Below are 20,862 nucleotides of genomic sequence, written 5' to 3' on the forward strand. Positions count from 1 at the left end.
TATCTCTATCCAATAGAAGCAAAAGCATCTCAACATATTATCAATGGCATCCAAATTTTTTTAAGGATTTTGGATAGAAATTCAATATTAGGCATAACTAAAAATATTAGATACCTTTAAAAATTCATAGAAAATCGTCAACAAAAGACATACAAACATAACTTATACCAAATGAATTAACTTCTCAAGCTCTTTCAGACAAAGCCATATACAATCAATTTAACATAGAATCTGTCCGGTAAATACCTTGCATCCAGAAACTGATTAAACCACAAAACAATGAATGTAATTGAGAGGAGGGAAAGAAAGAGAAAATAAACCACCTCTGCAGCTCTCAATCTGTTTTTAAAAAATAAAGCAAGCCCCAGGTCAGGTATAGTATGATGCAATAAAAACAAATAAAGCCCAATCAACTTGTTTGACGATAACTAATAAACTAATAAACGAACCCCCCCCCCCCCCCCCCCCCCCCCGACTAGGTCAGGGTTGCCAGATTATTTTTCAACAAAATGCCAGGGGAAGACTCAAAAAATGCCAAAACACTCCAAAAAAAAAAAAAATGCCAAAGTCTGTTGACTCCCACCCCCACTAAGAAAACTAGTCACTTTTGATAGACAATTTACTATCATATCCTGGTGGCTTGCATGTTTTCTTTTCTTTTCTTTTTTTTTGAATTATACTAAATTTCCTGTTGGGGTATTTTTTACCTACTGACTACTAAGTGGAGTGCTAAACCACTACACCACGGTTGAGAAAAGGTGTCATTTGAAGTATAATATACAAGAAAAGAAAATGCCAAATGAAAATGCCAAATGCCAAATGATTTTTCTAATGCCAAACGGTTTTCAAAAATGCCAGATTTTTGGAATCTGGCATTTAAAATGCCAAACTGGCAACCCTGGACTAGGTTCTTTTTACCAGCGGGTTTATTTTTTTCATTGTGCCGTGAAAATTCATCCGATTTGGTTGTATTTGATATCAAAATAAAGCTGGAACATTAAACTCTCTGCTTATTTAAACAGACGTGAGCGAACATCGCTAAAAGTATTAAAAAATGTTAAAAATAGCACGACAATGTGCTTTCCTCGCCACTCGCTCCGCCATTTTGAATCTGATATCGGGGCAGGAAGTGTCAAAAGAAAGAGGAAGTTTTGCCCTTTCTAATGATACTATTCTTAGCATCATATGCCAATTCTCCGCGGCACAACCTTGATTTTCACAACCTGAATGAAAAGAGAAAATCGCGACCTCGAAATTTTCTCGCGATCCGCTAGGCAAAATTATCTAAAACCGGGTCTCGTTCGCGATTGATTATGAAACTCTTTTTAATCGCAAAAGTATGTTTTAAGATGCATTACAAAGATCAGAAGTTGATCTTTAAAATAAAACAAATTGTATTTTGTTTCGAGCATTAGAAGTTGAGATATTGTGAGGTAAAGTGGAGAGTTTTTCACGATCAACGCCATCGATAACAACTTTCCACCGATTCACGGCGCTCGCCTGTGGTACCTATATTGAGGCAGGATAGATGATTCAAATTCAATTTATGATTTAAAAAATATGAAACTTGAGAAACGGTGTGTTATATTGAGAGTAATGAATGATGTGGCTCCGTCACGTGACAACAACAACAAAAACCCTCTTAAGTTATATATTTCTGATCACTTCATTTTAAATGTCTTGTCAACAACTGTCTCACCCCGACATGATAGCAGATTGGTGTTTTGGGTCATAATTGGCAGTCAGTCAGTCATAGAGAGAAAATACAAAATATCCACAGTTATTTTCGTTTTGTGTGTGCGTGTGTTTTGTTTATTTGTTTAAAAAAAATAATGGAACGCAGTGTTTTGATGTCCGTTTGTGTTTTTTGCCTTCATTTTATGCTTGATTATAGTAGTCCTATCGCCCCCCCCCCTCCTTTTTTTTTGTGTGTGCAGATGACATTTTGCCTACCCCCCCCCCCCTTTTTTTTGTGTGTGCAGATGGCATTTTGCCTACTGCTACTATAAGGCATAAAACAATGATAGGACAATGTTTAGGTTTGTTTAGTGTCTATCCTTACAATTATATACTTTTATTACTATTCTCATCATCAGTTTTAGTCCCTGCGTGTTTCTTATTGTTTCTTTCTTTGGTTTCCCATTATTGCTGCCGGGATTCAAGTGTATAATTATTCCCATGATAATTTGTTTGACTACAACCCCAGATGTAACGGTTTTCACCAAGAGAGCAGTAGTTGCAGCGATGCGACACTGGCCTCAATGACAGCTGTCTTGTAAAAACCATAAGGATTATGGTCTGTGGTTGTACGAGGCTAAATCAAGGAAGACTTCATTGAATCTCAGTTAGAGTAAACACTCACCAGGCTGTTAAAGAGTTATTTAGTGATATAGTACATTTATGCCAGGAATATGTCAATATATCAGTAAATTGTACATGTTAGTAGAGACAAGTGATAATGAAATAGGTGGTTGGTAGGAGTAATAGTACTTATTTACTAGAACTCTTTACTTTATGTTTTTACAGTTTGACAGTGACAGTGTTAAGATTGAATTGGGAAAATGGGTTGGGTATTAATATTGTTAACGTTTAAATCAAATGGATGTTTTCATTGAAAGAACAGGGTCTCTTCCAGCCTGCTAGAACTCTCGCTGTAAGGATTGGATTGGGAAAATGGGTTGAAATGAGTTGATTTCAACTAGATATTAATGGACTGTTGTTGAAATGAGGATGTTTGGATCGATATAATGGATACCTACCTACTTACTATAAACTTGTTGTTTTACTGTGTCAGGGTGTGTTTGTAAGGGATTGAAGATAGAAATGAGTTGATTTCAAGTAGATAATGTTACTGTTGTTTATTTTTTAATCCAGTGTGTGTAGCCATCACATGTTCTAAGTCTGGGCTTCTAACCACAAACAACGATTGCCGCTCTCTTTGCCATTGCCAAATATCTCCTATCCTATGCTGTCAATGATTGACACGCTACAATGTTGTTTCTAAAGGCTATTTCAATCCCATTCAGGCTTTAAGACATTTATTTCTGATTAAACTTCTGTCTTTCATTGGATGACATCAGAAAAAGAGGAGTAACTAAAGTCTTTTTTTAAAAAAAAGTCCTGTCTTGCTTCTCCTCTCCCCCAATATCATTTGCTCCCCTCCATACAACATGACTAGTCTCTCCTTGTTCTTGGCATGAGACTATTCAGTTTTTGGTCCTGACCTTGTATAAGATCTTTACAAGGGAGGGAAATTGTGAATTGCACGATTCTGTGTGATTCAACTTGTCTTCACAATATAGTTGTAATTGTTGAAAATATCAAATTGATCAATTAGGGAGCTGGTACGCACCGACATAATATAAAGATCTGAATAAGTGTGTATGAAAGGTGCTAGACAAAGCAAGAAAGAAAAACAACCATCCCCCAAAAATCAGTCTTTTTCGACTGGGGATCAAACCTCAGACCTTCTGATTACCATCTGGTGTTCGATCCCCGGTCAAGAAAGACTTTATTTTTTTGGGGGATGTTCTTTTTTATTGCTTTGTCTGACACCTTTCATTTCATATACAAAAAAATAGTAGTCATTTCGAGCCATTAGGCCCATGGAGCCGGAGTTTATCCTGTTTTCTATACAGTGTGAAATGGACAATAGCAATTGCTTGCTATCCTTTGGATAGGATGCTAGTCTATTGCAAAGTACTTTCTTCCAATTCTAAGAGGCCCAGCTATCCAATCACTGCTGGGTGGACAGGGGGGGGGGGGGGTTGAGAAAAAAACAATCTCGACTGCAACCGGGATCGATCTTGATCCTTTTGTGTGTGAAGCGAGTGCTCTACCAACTGAGCTATCGGGAGCCCCTTCATACACACTTGTTCAGTTGTAATTGTTATGTATGAATATTATTTTGTAAGTTTTTGAGTGTGTCCCAGATGGTGAAGCTCCTTCACTTTATCTGACTGGAACAGTTATATTGACAGTCTCTGACTAGGACCAGACACATGCACAGATGTGCTCATGAACCTAATACTATTTCTATTCTATATTGATAAACAATTTCTCTTTTCTTATTTCTGGCTACTTGTCAACAGCTTTAACTAATTATAGGGAAATCTATCAACAACTCCATCTTCATTATTTTTTAATGCTGGCACTTAAATGTCCTATAAGTGTCCCAAGTGCCTTTACACCCCCCCCTGAAACAATCTATTTCTGGGTGGGGTTCCTGACCTCCTATAGCGGGCAGGGAGGTACTTGCCGTGTCTTTTTTTCCCCCTGTATGTTTTCCAATTGCTTTCTGTCTGTCTTGGAATGGGATTAGTTTTGTCCTGGCCTTGGCCGGAGTCCTTTGCTGGGAGGAAAACATCTGAATGTATATTTATCGTTTTGGGAGATGATACTGTTTTCCTTGTGAATCATCTCTCTGTTATGAACTGTTTTAAAAATATTTTAAACATATGATTTGTAAATATTTGAGTATATTCCTCTTAGTGGGATCTTGTGCTGGTGTCTGGGTGAGACATTTAGGTGATCTCAAACTAAGTACGTTGGTAGTGTGCTCTTGATATCTACATCTGTTCAATATTTGAACAAATTCCCACCTGTCTTCCTTTTACTTGGGTACTTTAATTTGTAATTCTAGAACTTATTACTATCCCATTTTCTTCCTTTTTACTGGCGCTGATATAACCTTAATGTGTTGTAAGCGCCGTAAAACCCTTAAAAACAAAACAAAACATTACACTCTCACCACTATATATCTCTTTATTCAAATTGTGTCATCACTAATGTAAGGAGCTGTATAAACCACCACACTATTTCAATATTGAAGTCAAAGCACTGTTGTTGCTATTATTATTATTATTATTATTATTATTATTATTACTACTACTACTGCTACTGCAATGATCATCATCATCATCCCTATCCAGATCTCATACATGTGCCATTCCAAGCGTTATTGCTTAGTGTGTCATTCAGGATTGAATTTTTCTTGTAATTTAATGTCGTCATCCCCAGACTTTATAACAATGCCTTTCTGCATGTTTTTGTATAGCGGGAATGCTTTTGTCACTGGCTTTAGGCCCTTGAATGTGTGAGTCACTGATATAGATACGCTTTTGTGGTTTATTGATGATTTGAAGGGTTTGTCATTGTCTATGTCGTCAGGGACAACAGTTGTCTTAAATGAGAATATTTATGATATGAGAATGCCTATTGGTTGCTCTATCTTACTTTGGTTTTTTCTTGACCAATCCGGATGATTGGGTGGGGATCCTGACCTCCCATTGCGGGCAGGGAGGTACATACTGTGTCTTCTATCCCCTTATATCTGTTATCCAACATGCTTTCTGTCTTTGTCTCGGAATGGGATTACTTGGTTTTGTCCTGGCACTGGCCGGAATCCTAGCTGGGAGGGAAACAGTCAAATGCAGTTATTGTTTTGGGAGATGATATTTTTTTCCTTGTAAATCATCTCTCTGTTATGTATTATTATTTTTATTTTGAATGTATAATGTAAGCATTTGAGTGTGTTCCTCTTTGTTGGATTTTATGCTTGTGTCTGGATGAGACTTGTAGGTGATTTCAAACTAAGTACATTGGTGGTATGCTCTTGGAATCTACATCTGATCCCTATTTGTTCTCAATTCCCCTTTGTCTTACTTTTTCTTGGGTGCTTTAATTGTAATTCTATAACTTTTTACTATCCCATTTTCTTCCTTTTTACTGGCGCTGATATAACCTAAATGTGTTGCAAGCGCCGTTAAACCCTTAAAAACATAAAAAACAAACAATCCGGATGATTTTGAAAGACATTGAATACTGTGTCTTCTATCCCCTTATAGCTGTTTTCCAATTTGCTTTCTGTCTTTGTCTTGGATTGAGATTATTTGGTTTTGCCCTGGCCTTGGTCGGAGTCCTTGGGTGGGAGGGAAACAGTCAAATGCATATTGTTTTGAGAGATGATATTTTTTTCCTTGTAAATCATCTCTCTGTTATGTAGTATTATATTTGTTATTTTGAATGTATAATGTAAGGATTTGAGTGCATTCCTCTTTGTTGGATCTTGTGCTTGTGTCCGGATAAGACTTAGGTTGAGGTGATCTCAAACTAAGTACATTGATGGTATGCTCTTGGAATCTACATCTGATCCCTATTTGTTCCCAGTTCCCCTTTGTCTTATTTGTCTTGGGTGCTTTAATTGTAATTCTAGAATTTGATTATCCCATTTTCTTCCTTTTTACTGGCGCTGATATAACCTAAATGCACCGTAAAACCCTTAAAGACACCCCCCCCCCCACCAAAAAAATAAAAATAATAAAGACATTGAAACGTGCTGCATTTTGATTGGTTGATAAACAACAAAAGTAGAACAATAGTCCCAGACGTTGACTGCCTACTAAACAATGTCTTATTTGAGACATCCTCGCACATTGTGACTGCATAAGAACTCAAACCAAGTCAGAAAACCCAATGTCCAGCATGTTTTCTGTATTCAGTTTGTCAGCTTTGAATTTATTTTGAAGACTTCGATAAGAAACCTGACCAATGACATATCAAGCATCTGATTTTAAAAAAATAATTCCATATTCGTGTAATGACTTTTGCTGTATCTTGCAATAAGCTGCCTTTAAAATAACAATATTGTATTTGTTGTCTTTGAAAAGAGTTTTCGTCATTTATATCTGTGTGACATTGAAGCATGAATTGTATTGCTGTTACCATTACTGTCCTCTTGGTGAATATTTTATGTATTTGTGACCATCGTCAACCGGGGTAACTTTGTCTCGGGTGGAAATTTTGCCTCTGTGAATTTGGAGCATTTTGAATAATCCCAGCTTTGTTGCAGTCATTGTATACGTTAAAAAAAGACTTGAATTTTTATCAAAGGAAATAATCGCCACAAAACTAAACAATCTCTTATTGGTCCAAAATTCAAGAGGCAAAGTTTCTCCTTTATGCAAAGTTACCCCAGTCGACGGTAAAGTCTAAAATATAATAGAAGAGTGAGGATTTTCCAAAACTGGATCTCTATACCGTTCTAGGACATAAACGATTATTTTCAATGGAATCTCTTTTTGGGCTTTTATTTTTATTGTGATAAATCTGAAGTTGATATCAATACGATTCAATAGTCTGATGTCACACTGCCTGGCAACGGCAGCCATCTTGGTTCTAAACAAATAAAATGATTACTTTTTATTCTTCATGCTGGCTAGAACTTTTCATATGCCTTGTGATCAGAATGTGTAAAAGTCAAAACATGATCAAATTTATGAGGTTTTTTTTCCTCTGGATACCCTTTATGCTCGCCGGAGAAATATTTCATACAGGTGTCCGCCATTGTTCCGATAGTTTAGAGCCAGTGTTACTAAGTTACCATGCATCATTAGGAAGGAAGTGACGTTACGACTGCTGAAGAGTATTAAAAGAAATCTTCTGTCATGTAAGAATAACATTTCGCTAATGGAGGTAAAAATTGGAACCATTGACACATGGTATTTTTTTTGTGGCAGATTCAAATCTGGGATTTTCTTGTTTTATCAGTTCTAATGGCTTTTTCCTGTATTGGCCTCACTTCAGGTGGTACATCCTTTCTAATGGCTTTTTCCTGTATTGGCCTCACTTCAGGTGGTACATCCGTTCTAATGGTTTTTTCCTGTATTGGCCTCACTTCAGGTGGTACATCCGTTCTAATGGCTTTTTCCTGTATTGGCCTCACTTCAGGTGGTACATCAGTTCTAATGGCTTTTTCCTGTATTGGCCTCACTTCAGGTGGTACATCCGTTCTAATGGTTTTTTTCCTGTATTGGCCTCACTTCAGGTGGTACATCCGTTCTAATGGCTTTTTCCTGTATTGGCCTCACTTCAGGTGGTACATCCGTTCTAATGGTTTTTTTCCTGTATTGGCCTCACTTCAGGTGGTACATCCGTTCTAATGGCTTTTTCCTGTATTGGCCTCACTTCAGGTGGTACATCAGTTCTAATGGCTTTTTTCGGTATTGGCCTCACTTCAGGTGGTACATCAGTTCTAATGGCTTTTTCCTGTATTGGCCTCACTTCAGGTGGTACATCAGTTCTAATGGCTTTTTCCTGTATTGGCTAATTTCAGGTGACCTCTCAATCGGAGGTGCAGACTTTCAGCTGGGGTTGAGTTGTCTCAAATCCTGGGTGGGGTTCCTGACCTCCCATAGAGAGCTGGGAGGTACATACTATGTCTTCTATCCCCTTATATCAGTTTTCCAACATACTTTCTGTCTTTGTCTTGGAATGAGATTACTTGGTTTTGTCCCAGTCCTAGCCAGAGTCTTGGCTGGGAGGGAAACAGTCAAATGCACAGTTATTGTTTTGGGAGATGATTTTTTTTACTCCTTGTAAACCATCTGTTATGTATTATTATGTTTGTTATTTTGAATGTATAATGTAAGCATTTGAGTGTGTTCCTCTTTGTTGGATTTTGTGCTTGTGTCCGGATGAGACTTATTCCTATTTGTTCCCAGTTCCCCTATGTCTTACTTTTTCTTGGGTGCTTTTATTGTAATTCTAGAACTTTTTACTTTCCCATTTTCTTCTTTTTTTTTTTTTACTGGCGCTGATATAACCTTAATGTGTTGCAAGTGCCGTAAAACCCTTAAAAACCAAACAATGTCTCAAATCGAATCAAACAATATCATCTTTGATAATTTATCTGAATCCAATCACAGATATGTATGCTTTTACCAAGACAGCTGGAACAGAGATGTATCCAACCAAAGCATCAGATCATCTTACTTCTCTCATGGTCAAAAGTCAGATAAAAAAATAATTGATGACCATTAAACGTTTCAATAACTTAAAAAGCGCATTTGACTTTTTAAAAAAGATGGCTTTTGAGGAAGAAAATCGTAAATTTGTTAATTTTAAAGTTTTTTATTTTCGTTTTGTATTTTTGATTGAATACCTGCCATAGGACACAACTTGTATTTTTGATTGAATACCTGCCATAGGACACAACTTGTATTTGTGAGTTTTAAATCCCAGTTTGATTGTGGCAGATGATTTGTTCTTATTTTATTTAACATGTTGTTGTTCTTGTTGTTGTTTGGCATCGTGAGTCGTATCCGCATCTCAACGAACTTTGACTTGAAAATAAATAGATGAACAAGTTGGACTTGTTGGAATTTGTCTGTGTTATTATTTATTACACTTTTAACTACTGTCTTATTTTCTCTCTCCTGCTCTCACTCCTTCCTCCCATCTATCCCAATGTGGCATTGTGCCCTTTGACTAGAATGACACTGTATGCTTTAACTGACTCCATCTCTAGTCTTTTGCTGACAGGATTATAGCCTGACAAGGCTGAAATGGATTTTTTAAAAGGGTTTTACGGCGCTTGCAATACATCTAGGTTATATCAGCGCCAGTAAAAAGGAAGAAAATGGGATAGTAAAAATTTCTAGAATTACAATTAAAGCAGTCAAGAGAAAGTAAGACAGGGGAACTGGGAACAAATAGGGATCAGATGTAGATTCCAAGAGCATACCACCAATGTACTTAGTTTGAGATCACCTATAAGTCTCATCCGGACACAAGCACAAAATCCAACAAAGAGGAGAACACTCAAATGCTTATATTATACATTCAAAATAACATATATAATAATACATAACAGAGAGATGATTTATAAGGAAAAAAAATATCATCTCCCTAAACAATAACTATGCATTTGACTGTTTCCCTCCCAGCTAGGACTCCGGCCAGAGCCAGGACAAAACCAAGTAATCTCATTCCAAGACAAAGACAGAAAGCATGTTGGGAAACAGATATAAGGGGATAGAAGACACAGTATGTACCCCCCTGCCAACTATAGGAGTAAAGATGGATGATCTCATTTGCGAGATATAGGTATTTATAATTCTGGCTATTTTTGGCAACTTGTATTATTATATGTATGGATTACGTATTATTTAAGTGTATCTATTGCCTCGCATTCTGTTCCCGCATTCTATCAGTGACCGCTGAATGAAATAATGATCAATTTAATATTGTCACCTAAACGATGGCAGTCACTTGTTACCTTTTGAATAACACGCTAGTGCTATCATAAAGTATGTACATTTCTTCAGATCTAACACACCCAGCTACCCACACACTGTCAGGTGGACGAGGAGTCAGAAAAAAATAACCTGCATTTGAGATTGATCTTGGTCCCAAGAGCACTACCAACTGAGGTAATGGAAAAAACACCGAAGGACAGGGGGGGAGGGGGGGGGGGGAAGGAGTGTGGCAAAGCAGTACAATCTCCGCTTTGTATTCCAGAGGTACTAGATTCGATACATTGCTGCTCTGTGTGGCCTTGAGGAGCATTTAACATTGCTCTACCTCACAGGTCACATTTTCTCACGTCAACCCAAAGGGAATCTTACCATATTAAAAATAAATGTTATAAATTCCCCTTCATTGGGTTGAGTAAAAAAAAGTTTGTCAAAAAAGAAAAAAGTGTAATAAAAATTTGGAACAAAAATCAAAATTTTGTTTACAAATGATCTCATCAAAGCCATTAACCCACAAAACCGTCAGTTTTGTTTTGATTATAAGGGTTTTACGGTGCTTGTAACACATAAGATATTTCAGCGCCAGTAAAAAGGAAGAATATGGGAAAGTGAAAATATTATAGTTTTACAATTAAAGTACCCAACTGGCGCTGATATGACCTAAATGTGTTGCAAGCGCCGTAAAACCCTTAAAAACAAAACAAAAAACAAAGTACCCAAGAAAAAGTAAGCCAAAGAGTAATGGTACAAATGTGGAACATGTGGATTCCAAGGGCACACTATCCATGTACTTAGTCTGAGATCACCTCAAAGTCTCATCCAGACACAAACACAGATCCCCACTAAGAGAAACACTCAAATGTTTACAGGCTAATAATATATTCAAACAAACAGAATAGAAATACATAACAGAGAGATGATTTACATGGAAAAAATATCATCTCCCAAAACTAATACTAATACTATACGTTTGACTATTTCCCTCTCAACCAAGGACTCTAGCAAGGGTCAGGATGAAAACAATTGACTCCATTCCAAGACAAAGACAGAAAGCACCTCAGAAAAAAAGATATACACCTCAGCACAGTTTCCTCAAACTTCTCGGGACACGCAAAAAAGTTCAAGGAAACCGTGGCCTGCCAAAGATGACTTGATGGAAAAAAGGGGGGTGCAGTATAACACAGTGGTGTGGTATTTGCTTCGTACCCGAATGATACCTAGTTCGAATATTCACTGTGTTATGTGGCCCGAAGCAAGCCATCTCCATCAAGCTCAATTTGCGATGATAGCTGCGGCTGACACCTGGGTCATTATTGTTCATTCATTTTGTTTGGTATTTGGTTCTTTTTCAAAGCAGTTATATTCATTATTGTTCATTCATTTTTGGAAAAATGAATGAACAATAATGAATATAACAGCTTTGAAAAAGAACCAAATACCAAACAGGGAACGTTATGGGCTCAAATCTCTTCTTCAGCGAACAACCAAAACAATAAAAACAAATACATCACTTAAAATCCAGACAACAGACATGAAAAAGGATTTGGAAATAAGTTTAGACAATGAGTATTAAAATTTATCTCTGTTACGACTTCCACCACAACCACCACCATCAGCACCACCACCACCAACACAACCACCACCATCATCATCATCATCATCATAATTATCACCATCATCAAATTAAGGTAAATACTACATTCAATGACAACATCATGATTTGGTCAAATGTTCAACAAAGTAACAATTTTACATTTCAAAGGAAATATTGGTTACCCAACACCTCAACAAACTGGTAGGTATTTATATTTTTAAAAAGGTGAGGTTTTATGAGGCAGCATGTGCTCAAAGTGTCTTTCAAGGGGTCCCCAGCAAAGGGAATAACTGAATGTGTAAGACATGCAGCCTATAAGGCGCTATATTAACATCTTTTTGACAAAGACATTGCTGTTATCGGCCAGGACCAAATTTTACACACGAGTGTAGTGAAAATTCTTGAGTAAAGAGTCTTTTTTCAAGAACTCAACTCTACACTGTCCACAGCAGGATTCGAACCTCTGACCTACTGGCCTAAAAAAAGCCACATCATAATATCAGATAAAACAACAAAAATGAACCAAATTACAAAATTTGAGGTTTCCTTTTTTTAAAAATTAGTTTTTCTAATCTGTGGACTGTAGTAACAACATTCGCTTCTCCACAAAAAAATTTTCATTAAAAATATAATTAAAAATTAATGTTTTGTTTTAAAGGGTTTTGCAACACTTGCAATTTCAGCGCCAGAAAAAAAGGAAGAAAATTGGATTGCGGTCGAAAAATCATAGATTTACAATAAAAAGCATATGAGTAGAGACAAATAGTAAAGGGGAAAATGGAGAACAGATATAGATTCCAAGAGCATACCATCAATGTACTTAGTTTGAGATCACTTAGAAGCCCACTGACAGAAATACACTCAAATTCTTACAGATAATTATAAACTCAAAACAAACAAAAAAATGTAACCTTGCATAACAGAAAGATAATTTGCACGGGGAAAAAAAAATATCATCTCCCAAAACTATAACTATATAATTGACTGTTTCCCTCCAAGTCAAAGACTACGGCCAGGGCCCGGACAAAACCAAGACAAAGACAGAAAGCAAGTTAGAAAACATAGAGACATAGAAGACACAGCAAGTGACCTCCCTTCCCATTGTGAAGGTAAAAAAAAAACCATCCAGATTTTGTTTGTTTTTGTTTTGTTTTTAAGGGTTTTACGGCGCTTGCAACACATGTAGGTCATATCAGCGCCAGTAAAAAGGAAGAAAATTGGATAGTGAAAAGATTCTAGATGTACAATTAAAAGGACTTGAGGAAAAAGCAAGACAAAGGTGAGTGGTTCAAATAGGGAGCAGATGTAGATTCCAAGAGCACACCATCAATGTACTTAGTTTGAGATCACCTGAATGTCTCACCCATACACCAGCACAAGATCCCACTAAGAGGAATACACTCAAATGCTTACATCATACATTCAAAATAACAAACATAACAATACATAACAGATGATTTACAAAAAAAGAAAATATCATCCCCCAAAACACTAACTATGCATTTGACTGTTTCCCTCCCAGCCAAGCACTACGGCCAGAGCCAGGGCAAACCAAAGTAATCTCATTCCAAGACAAAGACAGAAAGCAAATTGGAAAACAGATATAGGGGATAGAAGACACAGTAAATGTCATCCTGCCCACTGTGGGAGGCCAGGAACCCCATCCAGCATCCAGATGTTAACATTAAGACCAGGCATTGTTTTCTCAGTGTTTGGTTGACATCCACACCCTGCCAGTTTGAGATGTTGGGCACATTTGCGTTATTTTAAACACAACCCTCCAATAATATATTATAATATATTTATATCTATACACACACACAATCATCTCTTGTCATTTTCAATTATAAATCTGAGCTTCTTGTATGCAAATGCCATTCCATTGCAATGCAAGGATAGAATAACTCCATATATGCCATTCCATGTCCAATCCAATGTAAGCCCTGAATTAGCGACCACAATAAACGTCATTTTTGTGGCAGAAAAAAAAGCCTATATATATATTTGCCTCACGTGCCGAGAAAAGGGCTATTTTTAAACTGGGTCATTCAATCATTAATACATCGATCATTAAAAAACGTACAGAGCTAAATTTGGTATCGTCTTAAAGAAGAAGGTTTCAGCTATACCACTTCAAGAATAAAAAATGGGCATTAAAAGTAGAAAAGGTAGAAAAATGTTTTAAAAATATACAGCAGCAAAAAAATCCCGATATATTATCGATATAAAATTTGAACCGAGTCTGTCTAAAAGACAAACATCTATCTCTATTTCTACCAATTTGTTTAATGGCCGAGGCATCGCATTTTTAAAAAGCCCACCAAATCCTTGTTTTCATCTTTGAGTGTTATCATAATTTTTTACACCTCACATTGTTTGTAACAGCACACAAATTGCCATGAGAATGAGATCTCAAATTATTGACAAAAAGAATAGAGTTCACGGAAACCACATTAATATTATATCAAAGTATCATCACAATTTAAGATAGTTTAAAACAAGAATAAATACGATATATATTGTTATTTCAATTGATAATTCGGGTCGGTAAGTGGGTATGTTTTAATGATGGAACAGCCTACATAAACCCCTATTTTTTTTGGTTTTTTATTGACCTGCCATTTTTTTTGGATGACTTTCTAGCCTTGGTTTTTATTAAACGACATTTTGTTTTTATCAATTTATACATGTAAATTTTTTTCATATCTGGTTTGTCTCTTGATGTTTATTTATTGCCAAACAAACAACAAGTGCTGAATTTACACACGCACTCTCTACACTCATGGTGGCCATGTTGTTGCTATGACAAAATGATTGTTTGACCTCGTTATAACAGTAGTAGATTTTTACGGTCGAAAGTGTGATGTCGTTTTTAAAACAATTGCATAGGAATCCCCACTAGTTGTAGTTTATAAATAGACAAAAGACACACAATGATTCGTCCAAATGTGTTAGAAAATTGAAAAACCAATGTTATTGTTTTCTTTATTTGAGAAAAATGGTACTTGTAATAGTTAAAATATTGAGATTGGAGAAATAATAAACTTTAAAGTGCCACTTCGTTTTCTAAATGATTCCATTCTTTTTCGAATGCTTTCTTGATAGACTATGTAAAGGATCAATAAGAGTTACTAGTGGCTAATGAAACAGTTTATGTGTAGAAGTTAAATAACCATCAAATTGGATAAAAGCTTGACGCAGTTTTCTGTTATTGTTTGTTTTTGTGTTCTTCAATCGGGGAAAGAAGCAAATAAAAAGATCAATGTTTAAAATTTTTTTTTTTTTTTTCCACTTTTGGTTTTGGTGAGAATTTGCGATACTTCAGTTTGCACAATTCTCCACTCTCAAGCATAGGGAGTTAGCCAAATTAATTGGGTGGCTAGGTCTTTAGGGTTTGTGTGGTGGAAAGTACTTTATTTCAGATTAGCATCCTATCTAAACGATAGAAAACAGTTCATTCAGTAACACAGAAATCAGGATACAGTCATGCGTCATAGACCTTACGGTGCTAAAAGATTTGGGGTGATAGGGGGTTGAGGGCACAAAAGACACACCTGCTGGACACAAGTGCATGATCCCTTATAAGGGGGAAGTACTCTAACGCCAACAGATATATCGGTAGCCCTAATAACATACAAAGAGACAATTTACAGTGGAAAAAGTCATCCTCCTTGAAAAGAATAATACATTTTACTGCACCCTTTTGGTTAAGGATCCCATAGAGGGCCAGGGCAAAACCAAGCAATAGAATTCCCAGACAAGTCCATAAAGTAGCATAGAAGTGAAAACAGGAGCGTCTTGGTACTATATGAGTTTCTTTAGAGGTGCATTTATTACTGTATGCTGCTGGTTCGAACATTGTGCTTATCATTCATGATTTCATGTTGAATTTTGAGAAGGAAATATTGACTTTACCAAAAAGTTAAGATGATTTTTGAATTCAGCAGGTCTGGTTTCCTATAACATAGGGTGTTTTTCTTCTATCTCCGTTGTTTCGAGAAATATTTAATCTTTTATGCATTTGCTCGCAAACATAGCAATTTTTCTGCCAACATGATGTTCACTCCTTTATTTTGCAAGGACAATTTGAAGAATATGTCTGAAAAAAATTGGACCTCTTTCCTGGAGTACTCACTACCCGTTGACGTGAATTACATGTCATTTTGTATGATCATTATGTTCATTTAGTACATAGAAATTTCTATTTCGTCATGTTGGAGGCCAAAACATTTACTTTCGTGATTGTTGTGAGGGGAATTTCAACAGAATGGAGATTTAGTAAAAAATTGTGTCAAGTTCAAACCTTGTTATCTTTCATATATCTAGTCACTGTGCTTTTAAAATATGTTTCACAAATATGATAAATCTTTTTGGTGTTTAGTTACATGATGTCAAAGTTGGAATATTTTCTTACATCAATTGGCAAGCAAAAAAATTCTAAGTTCTTGAAAAATAAATTTGCTCTCATTTTCTTATTTATGTATGGATTTTCAAAATTTAAAAGTGTTTTCCAAGACTATCATAATACTTTATGAATACAGAAAGAAAAATCAATTTTAAATATTCAAAAATTGTCTCTTATCGTACCTACTTGAATATAATTCAAAATATTATTCGATTCTTACCCATGCAATAGCAGAATATGCTATTCCATTTTCAAATTAAGTGCAAGCCTGGAATATAATTCAACAAATTGTTCCATTCCAACCCATGCAATTGCAGACATCACAATGAGATCAAGATCCTTACACTTATCACAATCATAGATACAAATATAACGTTTTCTCCGGGTTTACACCCTATGTCTGAAAGTCCAAATTATAACATTTAAATCTTTAAAAATCTAACGCATGCTTCGAAAAATTTCCAAACAAACCCAATGCTCCTCACCAGTCAGGTGAATATTTGCCAGACCTTTGTGTTTTTCATGACAAAAACCCTTCCATAGAGAAGAAATACATAACAATAGCCTAATGGAATGGACGTTTCCATTTGAATTACTAAAGACAGATGAGGTGGATGGTTCGGGTTTCTCCTTGGTCAACAAAACACAATGAATCAAAGACAAAAGTTGAAAGTCCATATCTGTCTTTGTTCAATGAAATTGAAGAGTTCCATTTGACTTATGTTCTTTATTCTTTTGAGCGCAAGGCATCAACATTTTTCTTTCTATCCCATGGAGAAGTATTCCGTGTTAGAATTAGAATACAGATGTGGTGATATTTATATCTTTTTGTTAACTCAGACCAGCTGGCAACACAAAGTGCACTGTTGTCTATGAATATATTGACGATATAAAGAATCAATGTTTAGAAGTTTTAACACTAAGAATCAATCATCAAATCTGGCACATCAAAATGATAAAGTCACTTCTGACTGGTGAGGATCAAAGGTTACAATTGACCACAACTTGAGGAGTCAAATGACAAAAATTAGAACAGAAATAAAAGATAAAATATTTACAAAAACTTGACACTTGTCACAAAGACGAATGCTATGACTCTTTGTCTCCTGGTGGCAGAGAGAGTTCTGGAAATAATTCTTGAATGACGATGTCCAGTAACAAGTAGGACAGCTGGGGAATAATATACAATAGGATTGATACAATCAAGCTTTCTAGAAGATTCTCATTTCAAGGTTTACAATTAATTCTATAGGCGAACTGGTATTCACTGCTTTGAAAACAGACTGAAAGGAAAGCTTATGTCAAACGTAAATTTTTTTTACAAATATGACTCTCCATTTTAAGTGGTTAAACAAACTCTCTAAGGAAATATAAGGCACTGGTGTAAGATAAAGAACTGAACAAGTGTGTATGAAAGGTGCCAGACAAAGCAAAAAAGAAAAATACAAGAAAAAAAACATCAAAAAAAAAAGTCCACCTCGACTGGGGATCGAACCTCATATCTTCTGATTACTGGTCAGACGTGCTACCATTACACCACAGAGGCTCCCGATAGTTGGGACGATTTTAATACCTATATTCTTCACATGGGTATGCGGTTTTACGCTGAGAACCCTCACTTGCATCAAACAACACATATATTGAACACGAGAGGACAAGGACGAAGACATTTGAGGTCAACTGATTTTTTTTGGATGTTTTTTTTCTCTTGTATTTTTCTTTCTTGCTTTGTCTGGCACCTTTCAGACACACGTGCTCAGTTCTCTAAGGAAACAACTAGGACATTGATTTCATCATAAGGTAAAGGGGATGGATAAAATTGCAACTGTGATCCAGTGGATACAAGAACATAAACAGAAACCATCCCCCCCCCCCCTTTCCTTTACCCTTTGATTCTGAAATAAAAGTGTTCAGGTATCCCTCACCTGTTTATTGAGTTTTGGCTGCTGGAATATCTGGAGTAAGAGATGAGATCCCTGGGTTATTTTGGAAACGCCCAGCACTTTAGTCAACACATCTAGGATGGCAAAGGTGAGGGTGGGGTGGGAGGGGGATAAAATGGGGTAGTTATGGGTTATGGGAGGGAGGAGAAAGAATATTATTATCATTATTGTTATTATCATTGTATTATTATTATTATTGTTATTACTATTATTAATATTATTATTATTATTATTGTATTATCATTATTATTATCATCAATATTATAAATATCATTAATATATTTATTATCATCATTATTATGGACTCTATGATGAAGGTTGAGTCTTACATAGCAAGTGGCGTCATACAACTGGTGGGGGGGGGGGGGGGGGGAGGGGTTGTTGGCTTTAAAAAAAAAATTTTTTTTGCCAGCCATAAAGGTGATCAATTCTAAAAACATTCTACTCATGACAAGTTTGACATCCAAATACCTTGTTATCTTTTGTATGTATTATGACAGTTTCTTGTTTGACCTTGCCATCCAAAACCCAGTCAGCATTTGACTGAACCACAGCGTACAGTCTATCAGTAAAATACAACTATGTTAGCTCAGATTTTTTTTTTTTTTTTTTTGGGAGGGTTTTACGGCGCTTGCAACACATTTAGGTTATATCAGCGCCAGTAAAAAGGAAGAAAATGGATAGTAAAAAGTTCTAGAATTACAATTAAAGCACCCAAGAAAAAGTAAGACAGGGGAACTGGGAACAAATTGGAATCAGATGTAGATTCCAAGAGCACACTATCAAAGTACTTAGTTTGAGACCACCTATCGGTCTCATCCGGACACAAGCACAAAATCCAACAAAGAGGAATACACTCAAATGCTTACATTATAAATTCAAAATAACAATTATAATAATACATAACAGAGAGATGATTTACTAGGAAAAAAATACCATCCCCCAAAACAATAACTATGCATTTGACTGTTTTCCTCCCAGCTAGGACTCCGGCCAGGGCCAGTACAAAACCAAGTAATCTCATTCCAAGACAAAGACAGAAAGCATGTTGGAAAACAGATATAGGGGATAGAAGACAGTATGTAACCCCCTGCCCACTAGCTCAGATTGAGGCTGTCAACGAACAACATCCTTACACACTCTGAGTGCATGAGGAAAGCAGAGGATAAATCGTTGTGGAGGTTTATGATAAAGGCAACGTGCATACAAGCACAGGCCACGGATTAGTAAATCATTGAAGAGAAGTGACGTACCTGGAAGGAATGCATCAAATTCTTCTACAACTTTATTGTATCGGGCCAGTTTGTCCTCATCAGTTCTGGGGGGATAAAATGAGTCCAAATCACAGGATTGATATCGTTTATTTTCACTTTCATTCAATACTGAAATAAGATTTTTAATTAACTAATTAAATTATATTATATTTATATATATATATATATATATATATATATATATATATATATATATATATATATATTATATATATATATATTTTTTTTTTTTTTTTTTTTTTTTTTTTTTTTTTTTAATTTTTTTTTTTTTTTAATTTATTTATCTATTTATCTATTTATTATTTTATATATTTATCCATTTATTTATTTATTTATTTATGTATTTTTAAAATGCATTTAGTTAGTTTCATTTTGTTTTTATTTTAGGTCAATATCCCTATGCCTATGTTTATTGCTGTCTGTAAAAGATGAAGATAAACCTAAACTGGCAAAGAGACGACAAACATTGGATTCTCTCATTCCTGATGTTATAAAAAAAACAATTAAATTAAAATAAAATATTGAAATGTTATTGAAATATAAGTCTTTACAGGCTGATCGATGTTATCCGATATAAAGGGATAGAGGTCACAGCAAATGACCTCCTGCCCACCATGGGAGGTCAAAGAACCCTGTCCATGATCCTTATTATCTAAGACTGTTTATATTATATTATATGACCATACAATCTCTCTAACACCCTGTCCATGATCCATATTATCTAAGACTGTTTATATTATATTATATGACCATACAATCTCTCTAACACCCTGTCCATGATCCGTATTATCTAAGACTGTTTATATTATATTATATGACCATACAATCTCTCTAACACCTGTCCATGATCCGTATTATCTAAGACTGTTTATATTATATTATAAGACCATACAATCTCTCTAACACCCTGTCCATGATCCATATTATCTAAGACTGTTTATATTATATTATATGACCATACAATCTCTCTAACACCCTGTCCATGATCCGTATTATCTAAGACTGTTTATATTATATTATAAGACCATACAATCTCTCTAACACTTCATTTGTCATTTTGAAAGAAGTTTTGAAAACCTAAGTTCTTCAAAGCGTTTTCAACAAGTGAAACAAAAAAACAATTTACCAAAATAAAAACATGTTTTATGATGTACTTTGTTGTCATTAATAAAAATGTTGCAGCTTGAAGCTTGAAGGACAAAATAAGGATAAGTATTGAAATGTAAGCTTAAATTTATGATATGAAAACATACTGTGGACAGTTGAGGTTTCCCCTTTATCAACAAAACACGATGAATGAACAGTAAGGACGAATGAGAGATGAGTGAATGGCGTAGTTGAGGTGAATCATTCACAAACATATACCGTATCTGTCTTCGTTTAATCGATTGAAGCTTACTTTTCAATACTTATCATTATTTTGTTGTTGTCACTAGCAAGTTAAAGATCATGCTCCCAACCTCCAGCCATCGACGAATGACGTGGTAGAAAACAAGATCTGTCCTAAGACTCTGAAGACAGATCTTCCTTTTGTTTGTTTTGTTTTTAAGGGTTTTACGGCGCTTGCAACACATTTAGGTCATATCAACGCCAGTAAAAAGGAAGAAAATGG

At 35.6% G+C, this 20,862-nt stretch overlaps 2 protein-coding genes across 4 annotated transcripts in view; one reads left to right on the plus strand and one right to left on the minus strand.

Moving 5' to 3' along the window:
- Positions 1-20,862, plus strand: part of LOC144972225 (uncharacterized) — a 101,891-nt gene that overhangs the window by 43,825 nt on the left and 37,204 nt on the right. The window contains exon 2 of the mRNA XM_078913259.1: positions 12,938-13,256. The gene's annotated coding sequence lies outside the window, so the exon portion shown is untranslated. The remainder of the gene's footprint in view (positions 1-12,937; positions 13,257-20,862) is intronic.
- LOC144972223 (sorting nexin-14-like) overlaps positions 11,589-20,862 on the minus strand; it is an 80,278-nt gene continuing 71,004 nt past the window's right edge. For all 3 annotated transcript variants that reach the window (XM_078913256.1, XM_078913255.1, XM_078913254.1), the window contains 3 exons: positions 19,230-19,294; positions 17,959-18,050; positions 11,589-17,203 (listed from right to left, as the gene is read on the minus strand). In XM_078913256.1, coding sequence (XP_078769382.1) covers positions 17,123-17,203; positions 17,959-18,050; positions 19,230-19,294 — 238 coding nt within the window. In that variant the 3' untranslated portion in view covers positions 11,589-17,122. The remainder of the gene's footprint in view (positions 17,204-17,958; positions 18,051-19,229; positions 19,295-20,862) is intronic.

The sequence above is a fragment of the Berghia stephanieae genome, chromosome 5 (genome assembly GCF_034508935.2).
Source record: "Berghia stephanieae isolate SIO BIC M18660-M18661 chromosome 5, UCSD_Bste_1.3, whole genome shotgun sequence".
Lineage (NCBI taxonomy): Eukaryota > Metazoa > Mollusca > Gastropoda > Nudibranchia > Aeolidiidae > Berghia > Berghia stephanieae.